Source organism: Brassica oleracea, chromosome C1 (assembly GCF_000695525.1).
Source record: "Brassica oleracea var. oleracea cultivar TO1000 chromosome C1, BOL, whole genome shotgun sequence".
Taxonomy (NCBI): Eukaryota; Viridiplantae; Streptophyta; class Magnoliopsida; order Brassicales; family Brassicaceae; genus Brassica; species Brassica oleracea.
In genome coordinates this window covers 7,954,170-7,969,887 of record NC_027748.1, presented here as the reverse complement: position 1 = coordinate 7,969,887, position 15,718 = coordinate 7,954,170, and the positions used below count along the sequence as shown (strand labels likewise).

At 31.5% G+C, this 15,718-nt stretch overlaps 1 protein-coding gene across 1 annotated transcript; it reads right to left on the bottom strand.

Moving 5' to 3' along the window:
* Window positions 1–1,962: 1,962 nt before the first annotated feature.
* On the bottom strand, window positions 1,963–2,430 carry LOC106330559. Its single transcript, XM_013769008.1, has one exon. It carries the CDS (start codon window positions 2,428–2,430, stop codon window positions 1,963–1,965), a length of 468 nt encoding a protein of 155 aa, XP_013624462.1.
* Between the last annotated feature and the right edge of the window lie 13,288 nt (window positions 2,431–15,718).

Below are 15,718 nucleotides of genomic sequence, written 5' to 3'. Positions count from 1 at the left end.
TTTTCCGGTGATGGTGAGAAGCACCGCACACCAGATTTGTAACGAAATATATAGACGGTGAGGGCTCAAGTTTAAAATATGGGGAGAGGGCAAAAAACATCTTAAAAATTATAATTTTCAAAAATATGAAAAAAATATAATACAATTTTGACGATGAAACCGTTAATCTTAGAATCAACAAATGCGTAGATGCAAAGTTAATGAAATTCAATATTAGTTTACGTTAGAGACTCATTTGACTAATAACAAGTACTATACACACAACAACACATTATTCAAAAAAAACAAATGCAAAATATATTAACTTATCACCTACTACATAACAAACTAAAAACATCAAATAATGATCTTAACAAATAAAAACGATAACATAATTACATTATCCAAAAAAAAATCATGCTCTTAGCAATAATAAAACAATATTCCGCGCGAACACCCCCTAGTTAGTAATATAACTTTCACAATATATTCTGCATCTGAGGAATATGACATCTACTGTTGTCAGTGTTTTCTAAATTTCTGTTGAATGCAATTTATACTATTAACATATTACTCAAAAACTATCTGAAGTCAGTAGAATATTCTTTCGAATCTATTGGCTTGTTTCTACGTATGGCAGAAGTAGAAGTGTAGAACCGTAGAAGATATGATCTACATAGAATCATGACCAAATCTCAAAAAAACTTGGAAATGTAGTTATAAAATTTGCAGAAAATAATTGCAATTTTTGTTTATTTCTTTTTCTACTTTAAATCAATTTAAAAAAAGAATTTTTTTTATATTTATCTCTTTTTAGTTTTTATTTAATATATTCAAATAACTATCATATATGTAAATACCCTAATATACACATTACAATGATTTACATCATCAAGATTAAACTATTGAAATATTTGATAAAATGTCATCTTGGCATTTTCTTAAATAGAGTAAAGAAATTACTTAAATATACTAATATGCATGCATTTAATTAGTACACTGCTAATTAAAATGTAATAAGTTAAATTCAAATTTAGACTATATAGTAATTTGATATTTTTGTGGAAAACCATCTTAAATTTTGAGCAACATTAAAATATACAATTAAAAAAAAAAGTAAAGAGATTCAATTTGGTGAAAATTAATTTATTATTAGCTTATTATTAATAACCTATCATTATTTTATCTAAACAGATGATTTTGTATTATAGTAAGTTCATTGTCTATTATTAGCGTTTAATAACGTATGTAAGATATATATATATATATATATAACTTTAAAAAATTTAGTAAAAATAAAATATTTGTTCTAATAAAATTTAAAACGGACTTGGAGGTTTTACTTCTTAAATTGTTTTCTTTTAACTTTTCTAAATATATAAAATTTCATTTATTTGTATTTTAAAATTGAAGTCGATGTTTTATTGGGTTTTCATTATACTAATGAGACAACATCATATATTATCCCATTAGGATAATGATAGTAAAAAAAAATTTCTGTATTTCCATTTTTTCCTAAAATTAATGTATCATACGAATCTTTTAAACATTTATGATGTATCATGATTTTCGAGCCTGGTATATTAGACCAATCCAACGATTAAACTGTTAACCGTCAAGACAACAAATTTTTATTATTTTTTTACGGCGGACATCAAATTTTATTCATAAAAAAATCATAATAACATATACGCTATATATGGGAAATGTGTATATCGTATTGTCACACTCAATATAATCATTTATTGACTATAGTCGAATATAATTTAGGGAATTTGCACCCAATAACCAAACAAAAACTCAAAATTAATTAACTGGCCAATTTTACACTCTTTTTCTTCTTCTCTTTCTATCTCTCTCTACTTTTTCTCTACAAAACTAATTTTCCTTCAATATCTTTTTTTTTCAACTCAACATTCTTAAAATATTATTCCAAAAGATTGATTACACCATAGGTTTATCAGCCTCAACATAAGTTTGAATCTAAGAAGGCATAGTAGAAAACAAAACAGAGGAGTTACTCTCAAAGTTAGAAGCCTCTTTTGCTACTCTATCTGCCACTTCATTCCCTTGTCTACTCTTGAAGACTACTCTGTGATCACCTATTTTATCCAGCTTACGAAGGATATCTGCAGTGTAGGTGCAGATGCTTGGGCGATAGCTTTCCTCCTGAATGGCCTGAATCAACTCCTTACAGTCGGATTCAAAGATGACCCTTCTGTAGTTGAAGCGTACCATGTTGAGTAAAGCCCATCTTAGCGCTTCTGCTTCAGCTTCAATAGGTGATCTCAAGCGACTCAAGGATCTCGCTCCCATCCATAAGACACAGCCCATATGATCTCTTAGAACCCACCCCAGCCTGCAATTTTCTTTTGATTCATCCCATGCTGCATCACTATTGCATTTCAGCCAGTCTTGTGGCGGGGGCTTCCATCTTTCTATCTCCTTCATGATCGGTATTGTACTCTCAGTTTTAACCTCTAAATCATTCCTTTTGTTTCATTCCTCCATGTTCTCCTTTGTTCTGTTCAACAGACTCTGGACATCATAATCAACCCCTTGGAAACAAAAAACATTTCTGCTGTTCCAAAGTCTCCACAAGATCCAGGGTCCTATCTTTGTCTCATTGTTGTCCTGTAGAGCTTTTGGGACCTCTGTGAGGAGTCTGTCTATGTTTTCAAATAACGAGTCAGACCATTCTCCTCTTGGAGGCGCTGGAACAGGAGACATAGCCCAAGTAAGCCGAGCATAGGGGCACTGAAAGAGAACATGATTAAATGTCTCTTCAACATCTTGACACCTCAGACATGACCCATCTTTCATTAGGTGTCTGTATCTTAACACTCCTGCTACGGACAGGCAGTCGCTAAGACACCTCCATAGAAAATGATGTATCTTAGGGCTAGTATCAAGTTTCCATATCTTCTAGAACAAAACGTCGAGGCTTGGCTGCAGTGTTTCTTTTACTGTCTTTTCTTTCAACAGATTCACTGCTATCCAGTAACCCGACTTTACTGTGTAGTGTCCAGACGGGGTGTAGTCCCAACTGTAAGCATCTTGACAAGCCGGTCCTCCTGGTCTGATTTTTTCTATCTTCCTCCAGTCTTCTTCTGACACTATCTCCCTCACAAGCGCCTCATTCCATTCCCTTTTATCTGGTAGTAGAAAGTCCTTGACCTTTTCGCATCTGGAGAGTTGAGCTTGATTGCGTAGAGGCAGCCATCTCAATGATAACATTGGCCTAGCGGGTTTGTCCTCCAGCCATGGATCCTCCCATATGTTGGTGTTATCCCCATTACCAATCAAAGCTCTTGCCCCCGTATTAATCAGGCGCTGTGCTGCATGAAGACTTCTCCATGCATATGAAGGTCGGGAGCCAAGAGAGGCTTTTAAGATGGAGGTTTTTCTAAAGTACCTGGCTTTGAAGACTTTCGCCACCAGTGTATTTGGCTTGGTAAGCATTCTCCAAACTTGTTTGCCAAGCAGTGCTAGATTGAAAGCTTCTAGTTCCTTAAACCCCAAGCCGCCTTCATATTTTGGTCTACACAGGTGCTTCCATGTTTTCCAGTGCATTCCTTTGGCTTCTCCAGAGCCTCTCCACCAGAAGTCTGCTATTACTGCTTCAATTTGTTGACTTGTAGTCTTTGGTAGCAGGAAACAAGCCATTGAGAAATTTGGTTGCGCCATGACCATCACTTTTAGTAGCACTTCCTTCAATCTCAGAAAAAACAACAACTAATATTCCATTTTTTATTATTTAATGTTGTTGGTTTCTTTAACAGTTGGCCTTCATGTAATCTCGATAATAAGAGCATTTTATATTATTTTTGTCAAAATCATTTTATTAGGAAATGAAGCATCCTTATAAAATCATGAAATGTGATTTAAATAGACGCCCAAAATAAAATAAATCATACAAGTACATAGCCTGGTGGTGGTTTAGAAGATCTTCATCGTTGTTTTTTTAAAAATTGTAAATAATACATAATTTTAATTTTAAATATTAAGACAATTAAATAACGTGGCTGTTATTTTTGTATTAATTAATCATTCAAATTCGTAAGCGTCCAACTAGGCAACTAGTCATTATTATTGTATGTAATGTAACCCACGTCATACTGGAGCGTTGGTCATAATTAATTTAAGGCCTATTGAGTTCAAAGTCTTATCGTCACAGTAGTTTATGCTGTCCAAACCATGACATTGGAATCACATAATACGTACTTCTTCCTTTTTTGTTTTATATGAAAAATATAAACTAACGTGTTGCAAGTGTGATTAGATCTGATCTATGTTCGGAACTACGTTAGCCGCTAGTCGGACGGCAACTCCAAATTTAGCGAATTACTGAAAAATTGGGAAGTACTCGGAGATTACGCGGAGTAGTTTTAAATACAATTTAATATATTTATAATATATTTAGCTAATTTTAAACATGATGACACATGTTCTTAGATATAATTATATAATTTTTTATATATAATTTTAAACAGTTTCTTTTTGATTCGTCGAACATCTAGATTATGGTGTGTTTTATACGAAAAAATTCCTAAATAAAGTAATTATGTGTGTTTTGGGTTTGATAGCTAATTGTAATTATTTAGTAATGAATAACTACATAAAATCTGTCAATAATGAGTAAAAAATAATCAACTGTGTTTCAACTTTACACAGACGGAAAAAAAACTTAGGTGGTCTAGACGGGAATTAGGCGGTCTTACACGGGTCAACGCGGATCAACGCCCATCTATACCGATTTGGACATATTCGCTGCGGTCAACCACCGAACAACACCTAGACATCTAAGCGGCCGCGTATCTGAACAGGGATCTGATCGATGTCGTGGTCAAAATTAAACTTAATGGGCGGGATTGGTGGGGAAAAGGAAATTATGGAAATTTAGATAGGTGGCGATGGCGTTGATGTTGATGATGTTGATGATGATGATGATATAGTAATGTGTTAGTGACTATAAATCTGACCTAATTCGAGTTTCTTTTATAGTAAGTGTATTTAAGAAATGTTAAAAAATATATTTCTCGTTAACAAAAATGATTAATGATAATTGTTCTTTCGGTTCGTAAGCATTTTTAATTTATCAACTTCTTCGTTTTCTGACCTTTCTTTTATTGCAAATTTATCATGTTTGCTCCGTAATCTATCATTTTCTATAAAATATAATATACTAATGAATTTACGTAATTCATCCCTTCAATCTGATTTTAAAATTTGTTTTTAATTAAGGAATCAGTATTAGTTTTGATAGGACATACATATAAATTAATGTATCTATTAGCAACAATGAGATGTAAAAAGTAACAAAGTTAATATTTTATCATAATATATAGAGTAATTCTCTGGGATAGCACTTTTTAATTTTTTGTCACAAAATAGTTCTCAAGAAAGAAAATAATCAAAATAGTTTTTTTTTTATTTTGAAATTTTGAATACTTTTTTTATTTTTTTTTAATTTGAAACCTTATCTTCGAAACCTCGCCCCTTAACTCTAAATTCTAAGTCTAAATTAATTAACTTAAGGTAAAAATACATTTTTACCTTTTAATAAAACTTATTTTGATCATTTTTTTCATTGAATACTATTTTGTGATAAAAACTTAAAAATAGCTATCCTATGAAATTTCTCTAATAATATACATACATATATATTACCCATTTACATATATTTTTTAAATGCAAAATATATTTAACAACGAAAAAAAAGAGAGAGAAGAATGGGTTACACACAGAGGAGCTTGCATGTGCTTGATAAAAAAAAAAGCTTGAATGTGCTTGTTTTGGCAACAGAAATAGAGTAAAAGTTCATGGATACCCATTAAGACACATTGATTGTACATTTGGATAAAAAAAAGTTTTTAAATGAAATTATTCATTTTATGTTTAAAAATCTCTTTCTTATTAGAAGAGGAGCATTGCTAGAAATAAACCTTGGCCTCATGTGTTTATTACATGAGTGTTATTTCCTAGGTGTCATCACCACATGCACTCTCACTTACTTTTTAGAAAAACCCTTCATGAACTAGAAAAATTACATACAAATGCCACTGGTCATTACATTATACTATATGATTTCGGATTTCAAAAATCACTTTCGGATTACATTTCGATTTCCAAAAAAAAAATCGGGATCTAAATAAGGCAGCATATTAACTCATTTCTAAGGTAGACTTTATGATATGTTCAAAAATTTGGAAATGTTTTATTTAAATAAGGCAACACAATAAGTGTCTCATCGATCGTTATGTATGCTTTAGTACAATTTTTGATTCTTTAAACGTGGTACAACTAAGTTCTTTAACCTGTATCAGTACTTGGTACATCTAAAGTTCATATCAAAATTCATAAAACTAATCTTGCAACAAGCAAACTATGTTTATCATAAAACTAATCTACAATCGTTTATCATAATATTTATATCATAACCTATACGAATGTTCATATCAAATCGTTTTATGATATTTTTGATTCAATTCATCGAAAATAACCAATTAAACCCAAGACTTAATGCTTCAAAATATTAAGGAAACACAATTTAATTGTTAATGTAATCAAGGAAACTAAATTCAAAGAATTGAAAAACTTACTTTAATCGATAGGGGAATGATTCTGATATATTTTTGTCGTGACCATCACTGATACATCTAAAGTTCATATCAAAATTCATAAAACTAATCTTGCAACAAGCAAACTATGTTTATCATAAAACTAATCTACAATCGTTTATCATAATATTTATATCATAACCTATACGAATGTTCATATCAAATCGTTTTATGATATTTTTGATTCAATTCATCGAAAATAACCAATTAAACCCAAGACTTAATGCTTCAAAATATTAAGGAAACACAATTTAATTGTTAATGTAATCAAGGAAACTAAATTCAAAGAATTGAAAAACTTACTTTAATCGATAGGGGAATGATTCTGATATATTTTTGTCGTGACCATCACTGATACATCTAAAGTTCATATCAAAATTCATAAAACTAATCTTGCAACAAGCAAACTATGTTTATAGGAGTAGGATTTCTTGAAGAATATATGATGGAACCTACGAACGGAAATAATGGTATCATCGACCACAAAATCTGTTTTTTTGTACTACACATCCCGTAAGTATTCAACATCTGTAAAAAGAAAGATATACATTTGTATAGTATCACATGGTTTGAACCCCTTTTTTTTTTACAGTAACGTCGTCATTAAGTGTGTCGCTTATGGTGCATTTGCTCATGTTTTCAATGATTTATGGAATTCTATAGATGCAGACATAATATTATGTGTTTTGTAGTGTTGGCAAATTAAATGGGGACAAGGTAATCTATTGTATTTATTGTATATACAATAAATTAATCGGAGCTGATATTATATGTATATTTTACTAATATTTTTTCATATTTCATAATAAGGCCGACTTAAGAGGGTTACTAACATTGATGGGTTTTCCAAAGTTGTCTTCGACCCCATTGGTGTTCCAGAAATTGATGCTTTACGATTGAGGTAATACATGCATTCACATATTTTGTTAAATAATGTTTTTAAATTCTCTAGATGATCTATTTGCTATATTTCTCATAATAGGATTGCAAACGAAGACTTATGAAAACATTATTGACATCAGTTATTTTGTCTCCATTTTTATTTTTGTTTTGTTTTTTTATACATTGTTCCTTTTATATTTTATTAGACTGTTGCTTATGTTTCATTTAATATTGTATTTATAATTTACCTGCATGCAAACAAATATACAATTTAATTTTAATGGCCATCGCATATAAATTTATATTGACATACTAAAATTCTTAGCTATAATCCATACTTTCTTACATATATTGTTTTTACTATGACTTTAATTTTTATTATGTCTACATATTAAAAGTTATAATATTTTAATAATCTTTTCGCTCCGTGCAGGGCGCGGATTATCACCTAGTTAAAGTTTAAAGGTGAATATTCGACCAAAAGTTATTCTAAATGAAACCATTAAGAAAAAGAAGAGTGAAGTATCCTTCTATAAAGTTTTTGCATTATTGTACGCGCGTTTCGTTTTCTGAAATGTTGTATTCTATATATTGTATTGAACCATTTGATAGTTTCATTTTTATTAGGAAACATAGCTAAAACTAAAGAACCGTAAGAAATTATTAAATGAAAAATAGAAACAGTAAATTAAATTATAGGCAAATAGACGAACCAAACTTAATTACACTGTGAATCTACAGCCGATCTAAATTTGAACTTCGGTCGATTCTTATCGTGTTATAGATAGGAAAATCAAATTTAATTTTAATGTAAAACCAGATAAGATACTCCTACTTTTTTTTTTGCGCAAAAGATACTCCTACTAAAGTATCACGTTTGTGCACTTTCTCATTATAAATTGGTTCACTTTTCTTATCTCACTTTTTCTTTCTTTTTGTCCCAATGACTTCGGCAAACATGAAAGGAGGTGCAAAGAAAAGATATGATATATGAGAATATAATTGGCATTATCCATTACTTTTTTTTTTGTAACTGAGATTATCCTTTTTTTTTTCCAACTATGATATTATTTATTAAAAAGTTTACAAACATAAGGCCCAAAGTAAAGGGCATCCAGACTAAAACCTTCAAGCCCAACTTTAAAACAAAAAGAGGCCCAAACAAAGGTCCATTCAACCCAAACCGAAAACAAGACTCGACAATCCTGCTACGTGTCAAAACCACAATGACACAGAGAACACGTGTCGGAGCCTCCCATCGCTTTCACCACTCGAAATAACCCGCCGGAACCCACCAGACGTTCACCGGAACCGACGCATCTGAACCACTATCAATGAAACCACACCGGTTTCAACCAAACTCCACCATCTTCCTCGCTTGATTCAACGTCTTAAGAGAGCATCATCGGACAATCGAGATCTCTTCTCAAGACTACATGCCGCCAAACCAACCACAAATCGACTCATCTCTTCGACCGAACCTTGCGGCCAAACAATGCCATGCAAACCCGATCCAAGGCAGAGATTAAAACAAATCTACGAACTCACCAGAGATTAAAACGTCTACCATCAATCCTCAATGACCGACATACAACATGCGACATCAATATCAGATCGAGAGACAGAGTATCGGATGAAGCACAAATTCATAGATCGACGAAATCGGGATTAACCCGAGGACAAAGCCGACGATAACGGTGCTGAAAAAGCCACCGCCTCCCGGAACCGTAGGCTGGCGAAGTAGAGGCTGGGAACCTCCCCTTCCCTGAGACAAAGCGGACGACCACCACCGTAGATTAGGTGTCTCTGAGACCAGAAAAATGAATTCATCTCAATCCTTTCTCTGTGTCGGATTTAGAGAGAAGACAGAGCAAAAGGAGAGAGGTAACTGAGATTATCCATTACTCTATACCTTTGTTTAATAATGAACATCTATAATAAATAAATAAACGATATCACTTGAAAATCAGGTTAAAAGGCAAAGTGCCTTTTTGTTCTACAAGTGTCATCCACCAGTTTTGAATCCTTTTCTAAATTAAGTTTTGTTACTTGGGTCTTACTATACTTAATAACTTGTGCAGGACTTTAGTTGTGATCTAGGTTATTAAGTTTTGTACGATTTTGTGGTTTGTGTTTTAGGTGTGCATTTGCAATTGTATATGATAATGATTTTTGTTTTTTTTTTAAGTTTTATGTGAAGAGGAATTATATGTGATAAAATATATTTTACTTTAATATGTTTCTTTTAGTATAAGTTATTTAATTTTTCTACTTTTTTTATTGTCGGATTTTTACATAGTTTCTTTCAGTGAACTATCGCAAATATATATATTTTTATTTTCATATTAGTATTAAAATTATGGTTGAGATTTTTATTTTAGTATTTTAGTTTTCATATTTATTTGAATATAAACCTTACATTTTATGTTCACGGTATTTACAAAACATAAACTTATGTTACCATTAAATCCAATTTAATGGATATTTTGTATATGTTTAATTTATTCTAAATTTGTGAAACATTAATTCACTATTTTTCTATAAACATTTTCACTACTGTTTCATTATTATTGTTTTTGTAAGTACCTACTTATTTCTCTTATAAATTCATGAAAATGTAATATTTTATTTTACTTTTGATATTAGTTTTACTTTGATTTTGAAAGTAAGTAGAATGAAATTTTTAAAACCCTAATCGAATGGATTTAACCCAAATCATTATTTATGTTATATTTATTTCTTGAATTTAGTTGTATGTTATTTTATTAATTTTTATTTAAAATGATAATTATATGATCCTAAAAAGGTATTTGCTAATTCATTATAACAAAATGTTATATGTATCGCCGATTCAACTCTGGTTTTATAGAAAAGTGTTGACTGACTTAATTATGAATTTAGGTTGTTCCTAAGTGTTTGAGAGTGATAATTCTACTAATTGTTTGGCTCTACACCTTGTTTGGTTTTATGAATAGTTAAACCTCTCTGCTGTGTTTTTTTTACTATGTCATGTGTTCTTGTAATGCTACGGTCATGCAAACTAAATGGTCTTTGATTGTATGCTATGGTTATTAATGATGCAAACAAACTTTGAAAAGAGTTAAAAATTACATACACATGAAAAAATAAGTAGTAAGATACACCTATAGTATCTGATAATAATAATAACAAAATAAATATTAAAATTGACGCTAAAATTAAAATTAAATATTCATTAAAATGTAAGTTTTTTTACTTGTTCATCCACCTATATGGTAGGTTTACTCTAATAAGTCAATAACCTTTGATGGATTGTTGAATTATATTCTTTTTGTCAGAGATTTTTAAATTATATATTTCTTAAACATTAATTTTCTTCTTATACTATGAAATATATTTTTTAATTGACTACACAGAATTTTCAAAATTATTTGTAAACGTTTGTATTAGTCGTCTACATATTGCCAAGGGTTGAATTTGAACTTCTGATATCTTGTTATTTTCACGAGTTTTAACATTTGTTATTAGTTCATTTTTATCATGTTAGGATGCATTTAGTTATATATATTGCATTTCTGTATTCACTTGCATTTGATAGGGGCTAAACTGGATGTTTGAGAAGTTTGAGGCGAAATCGTGAGGTTATCTTTGAAATTTACAAAGTTTGTGACCGATTTGAAAATCATCAAAAGATAAGGGACCATCGTGGAATTACAAAGAGGTCTATAGTGCTCCATCAATTGTTTTGGGGCTGATTCAAAAGGACATACGTGCAAATCTAAGAGTTTTTGAGTCACTATGAGAATAGCTGAAAGTTTAAGGACTAAGTGTGCAAATAAGCAAGAGTTGGCAATTGTTTCTCTCGAAGAGCTTTTATCTGGATCCGCGACGGCAAGGCCTGATTCCGGTGACGATGGCCACGATGGAGCAAGACATGACGACGAATGGAGCCCTCTGATTGGTATTTACACGCCGGCGAAGCTTGTTTTCACTGTGGAGACTTTCGAGCATGACGACGTCGAGGAAGAAGCTTGGCTGAGGTTGTGAATCGAGAAGAAGACGCGGCGGAAGCAGTGTCTTGACGCGAAGAGCTAAGGGTTGGAGAAACGGTTCAGATCAAACCGCGACGGCGGTGCTGGAGTTGAATACATGAGAGAGCAAGCTTCGATTTGGTGATGAATTCATCATTCTCTTTCTCCAATGGTGATGCAGAGCGGGTTTGATGGCAGCGGAGAAGAGAAGACACAAAGAATCATACGGATTGGACGCAATCAACGGTAGCGGCTCAGTGGCAACGCTGGAGACACGGCGAGCGTTGCAGTGTAGTTTGAGAGGTGAGTTCATCGATCATAAGTGAAGCCCATAAATGAAACAAAGTCCAACAATATGGTCACCTTTTGTTAATGAAGTGATGCGTTTTATGCCGACGGACACGTGTCACGCCCACAATAAATGACTTTCCTAGTTGGACGCTGAGGTGGCATCACAGGAGGGTCACCAACATCTTTATATATATATATAGATAGATAGATTCATAAAATAGTAACAAACTCATATTTTCTAAAATTTTATATAGATAACATCTGGAATATGACATGTAATCTGTTGACAAAAAAGGAATATGACATGTAATCTAATGTTTATATTAAGGTCATCATAATATTACCATAATGCACATGCTTGAATTGACACATGAAAACGCAATCTAGTAAGAACATCGCTATTGGGGGTTTCTCAACCCAATTTCTTACTCCAAAATACTCCATTCGTTTCAATATAGATGATGTTTTAGAAGAAGTATTTTGTTTCAATTTACATGAAGTTTTGAGGTTTAAGGTTAATTTTAATTTTATTGGAAAATGTTCAACCAATTAGATTTTACCGTCTTTTTTTATAATTGGTTGAATGATTTAAAAACTATATTTTTTAAAATGCTTTTTTTCTTAAATCTAACTTTCTCAATCTTTGTGCACTAAGGCAAAACATCAAGTATTATGAAACGGATGGAGTATAATTTAAAACAAAAAGAAACCCAAGAAAGAAGATGAACAATGCAGAAAAAAAATCTGAATAAAGAAACTTTAACAAGATGGTATACACATGTCCAAATTGTATTTGTTTAAATATATTCTAAATATTAAAATTAGTAGCTATCATAAAATTAGAATCTATTCTATTAAAACAACAGTGTGACCCATTGATAAAAGCAGAGTCCAACAATTATTTCAACAATACATACTTTTTTATATGATAACTGAAATGCATTTTTAATTTTCGAAAGTAACCACCACATGATCTTCTTTTTCGAAAGTAACCACCACTCTTTAATAGTTTGACCGCATCGTTTACATAAATATTTTGTAACCTCTGTTATGATCCCAAAATTCTCGTATAGTCAACGGTACATAATATCTGTGTGTATAAGAAATAAATGCCTAATATTTGGCCGACTAATACATAATAATTAATGCTAAGGGGCATGATTAACCCCGGTCTCTTAGCCGCGGTTCTTAACTCATGATTTGACAATTTTTTGTTTTTGTTTTTTTTACATTTTTCGGCTAAGAGACGACTCTTATATCTCTTATTTACGAGACAGTTCTTAACTTTTCTTAGTTAAAATCTAAAAAAAGCTAAGAAGCGTCTCTTAGCCGAATCTAAGTGACGGGGGTTAATGATGGTCTAAGCAATCGTATTCTTCACTGACCGGCGCAACAATATGATTGACAACGGGTTTCTTATCACCTAATAACTTTTTTTACCCATGTAAAAAATAAGAATAGATTAAAACACAAGGAAAATACAAAATTACAAATTATATCAAATAAATTTGAATTGTTTCTACTGAAAAATATTGGTTTATTCCGAAAATAAAAATATTAAAACTGCTTCTTACTTTTTGACAGTTTTACACAAGCCTAATAATAATGGTATATATAATTTATATTAGTTGACAAAAAATATAATTTATATTAAAATATTTGAAGCAAATTTGTATATATTACTCTATTCAGTTCCATCCATGTATGATTCAAATCTGTTTACATCGACATAAAACATTTAATAAAAAAACTTTATAAAAAAAAATATAAAAGCATTTCAACTTAAGGTATGTAATTATATTTAACATATATTTATAGAAAAAATACAACTGAACACCAATTTTCCAAAAATCATTATCACAGTGCATGTGTTTCCTGTGTTGCTGGTCTGGTTCCTTTGGAAGAGATCTCGAATAGATCGATTGATGCTCTCCGATGGTGATGAAGCGAAGGTGTTGAAGACAAACAAGATGGAGGTGTGGGATTTCTTAATCTCGTGATTGGCGGCTTGGAGGCTCGGATGAGATCTCGACGTGGTTCGATGGAAACTCTCCGTGAAAAGAGCTCAGCCATGGACAGTGGTGGTGATATATCCGGTGCGTTTTCCAGCAATACGTCGCTTGCTTCCTCCGACGATGGGGAAAGGAGTAGGGAATTGGTGGCACGTGTGCCTCGCTGTTGAGGTTTAAACACGTGTGCCCGTCGTGTTTGCTTTGGGGCGGTGTTTTTTTCTGGGCCTTGTTGTTCGGGTTTAGTTGTTAGACTTTCATCTTTTTATTTGGTTTTAGTGTAGATTTGAGCCTGTTTTGAGCTTTGTTGTAACGGTTCTCGGACTTGGTCTACTTGGGCCTTGACCCCTTAATAAATTAGTAGATGGCAAAAAATCATATAAAAATAGCATTTATAAAAAAATCTAGAAATTGGTCAATGATTATGCATTTATAGGAATTTGATTAAAGTATATATCATTATTATACTACAGACAAATTAGCCGTAGGTTCTGATCAGTCTCCACTAATCTTTTTAAAGCTTTGCATGTGTTTCTAAAAGTACACAAAAATCTTCACCTAATATGCCCTCCCTTCTCCAACTTAGCAATCACCATTTAATTTATTATACCATCTACGTGATAGATGAACCTCTCACTTTATTTATAATATATATATACAAACTAGAATTGGGTTTTCTTGTATTGGTTTATTTCATTAAGGGGGTGTCACCTTAGTCTATCTCAGTATCTCCGTGTTTTCTTTTACACGTTGCTCGGATCGATCCAGCCCTTTGCGTCTATATGTAATGTCTCTTAAGTCTTAAGAAACACCAAACTTTGTTCTGTCTTTTTTTGTTTTTTTATAATAACTCACTATGTGATAATCCGCGCCATACGCGGAAAATGTCTCTTAAGTCTTAAGAAACACCAAACTTTGTTCTGTCTTTTTTTGTTTTTTTATAATAACTCACTATGTGATAATCCGCGCCATACGCGGAAAATGTCTCTTAAGTCTTAAGAAACACCAAACTTTGTTCTGTCTTTTTTTGTTTTTTATAATAACTCACTAGGTGATAATCCGCGCCATACGCGGAATTATGGATTAAAGAGATTATAACTTTAAAACTACACTTTTTAATTTATCGTTGTAATTTAAATATATTTGAATTAAAAAAACTATAAAAGTAAGCAAAGATTTATATAAATTTATTATGAGTTTAAGATAAAACAAAACATAAGCAATAGAATTATTGTCTTCATAATATAAATTATGAATATAAAATAAGAAAAACATAGACAATAAAACAATAAAATACTAAAGAAACAAATTATAAAAAAGAAATTAAATTCATAATTTTGAGAATGAGACGGTGGTGAGGACTTTGTTTTGAGAAAGAGACGGCCTAGTATTTATATATGCAATGCGCTGGTCTAGGGTATGTTTGCATAACTAATCGTCCTCATAATTTTCAAAATTCAAATTAATATTAAATTTTGAGAACTTACCTTATTCCTTGCTCGTCGAATCACATGGAATATTAAAGGAAACAAAAAGTTAAAATGGTCAACTAAATTAAAATTTAAATCAATCAATTTTGATCAAAAATACGTATTTTTATATCTTTTATTTTAGGAAAGCTTGTATATATATTGCTAACACTTTAAAAATATGAAATAGGACGGTATTGAGCTTACATGGCAATTCTTCGAATTTGATTCCTAGATTGGAGTTCTATAACTAGAATGAATTATATTCAAAGACGTATATTGTGGCTAATATTAATGGCATGATTATGCTGTTATGATAGTAATTATTGTGATGAGTGATTGTCAAAGTAAATATATGCCTATGGCTGGCGGATGTTTTGCAGTTTCCTGTTCGGATAATATTTATATTAATGAGTTATTGTCAATCAATATTTATGCCAATTACTGGCATCTTTTTT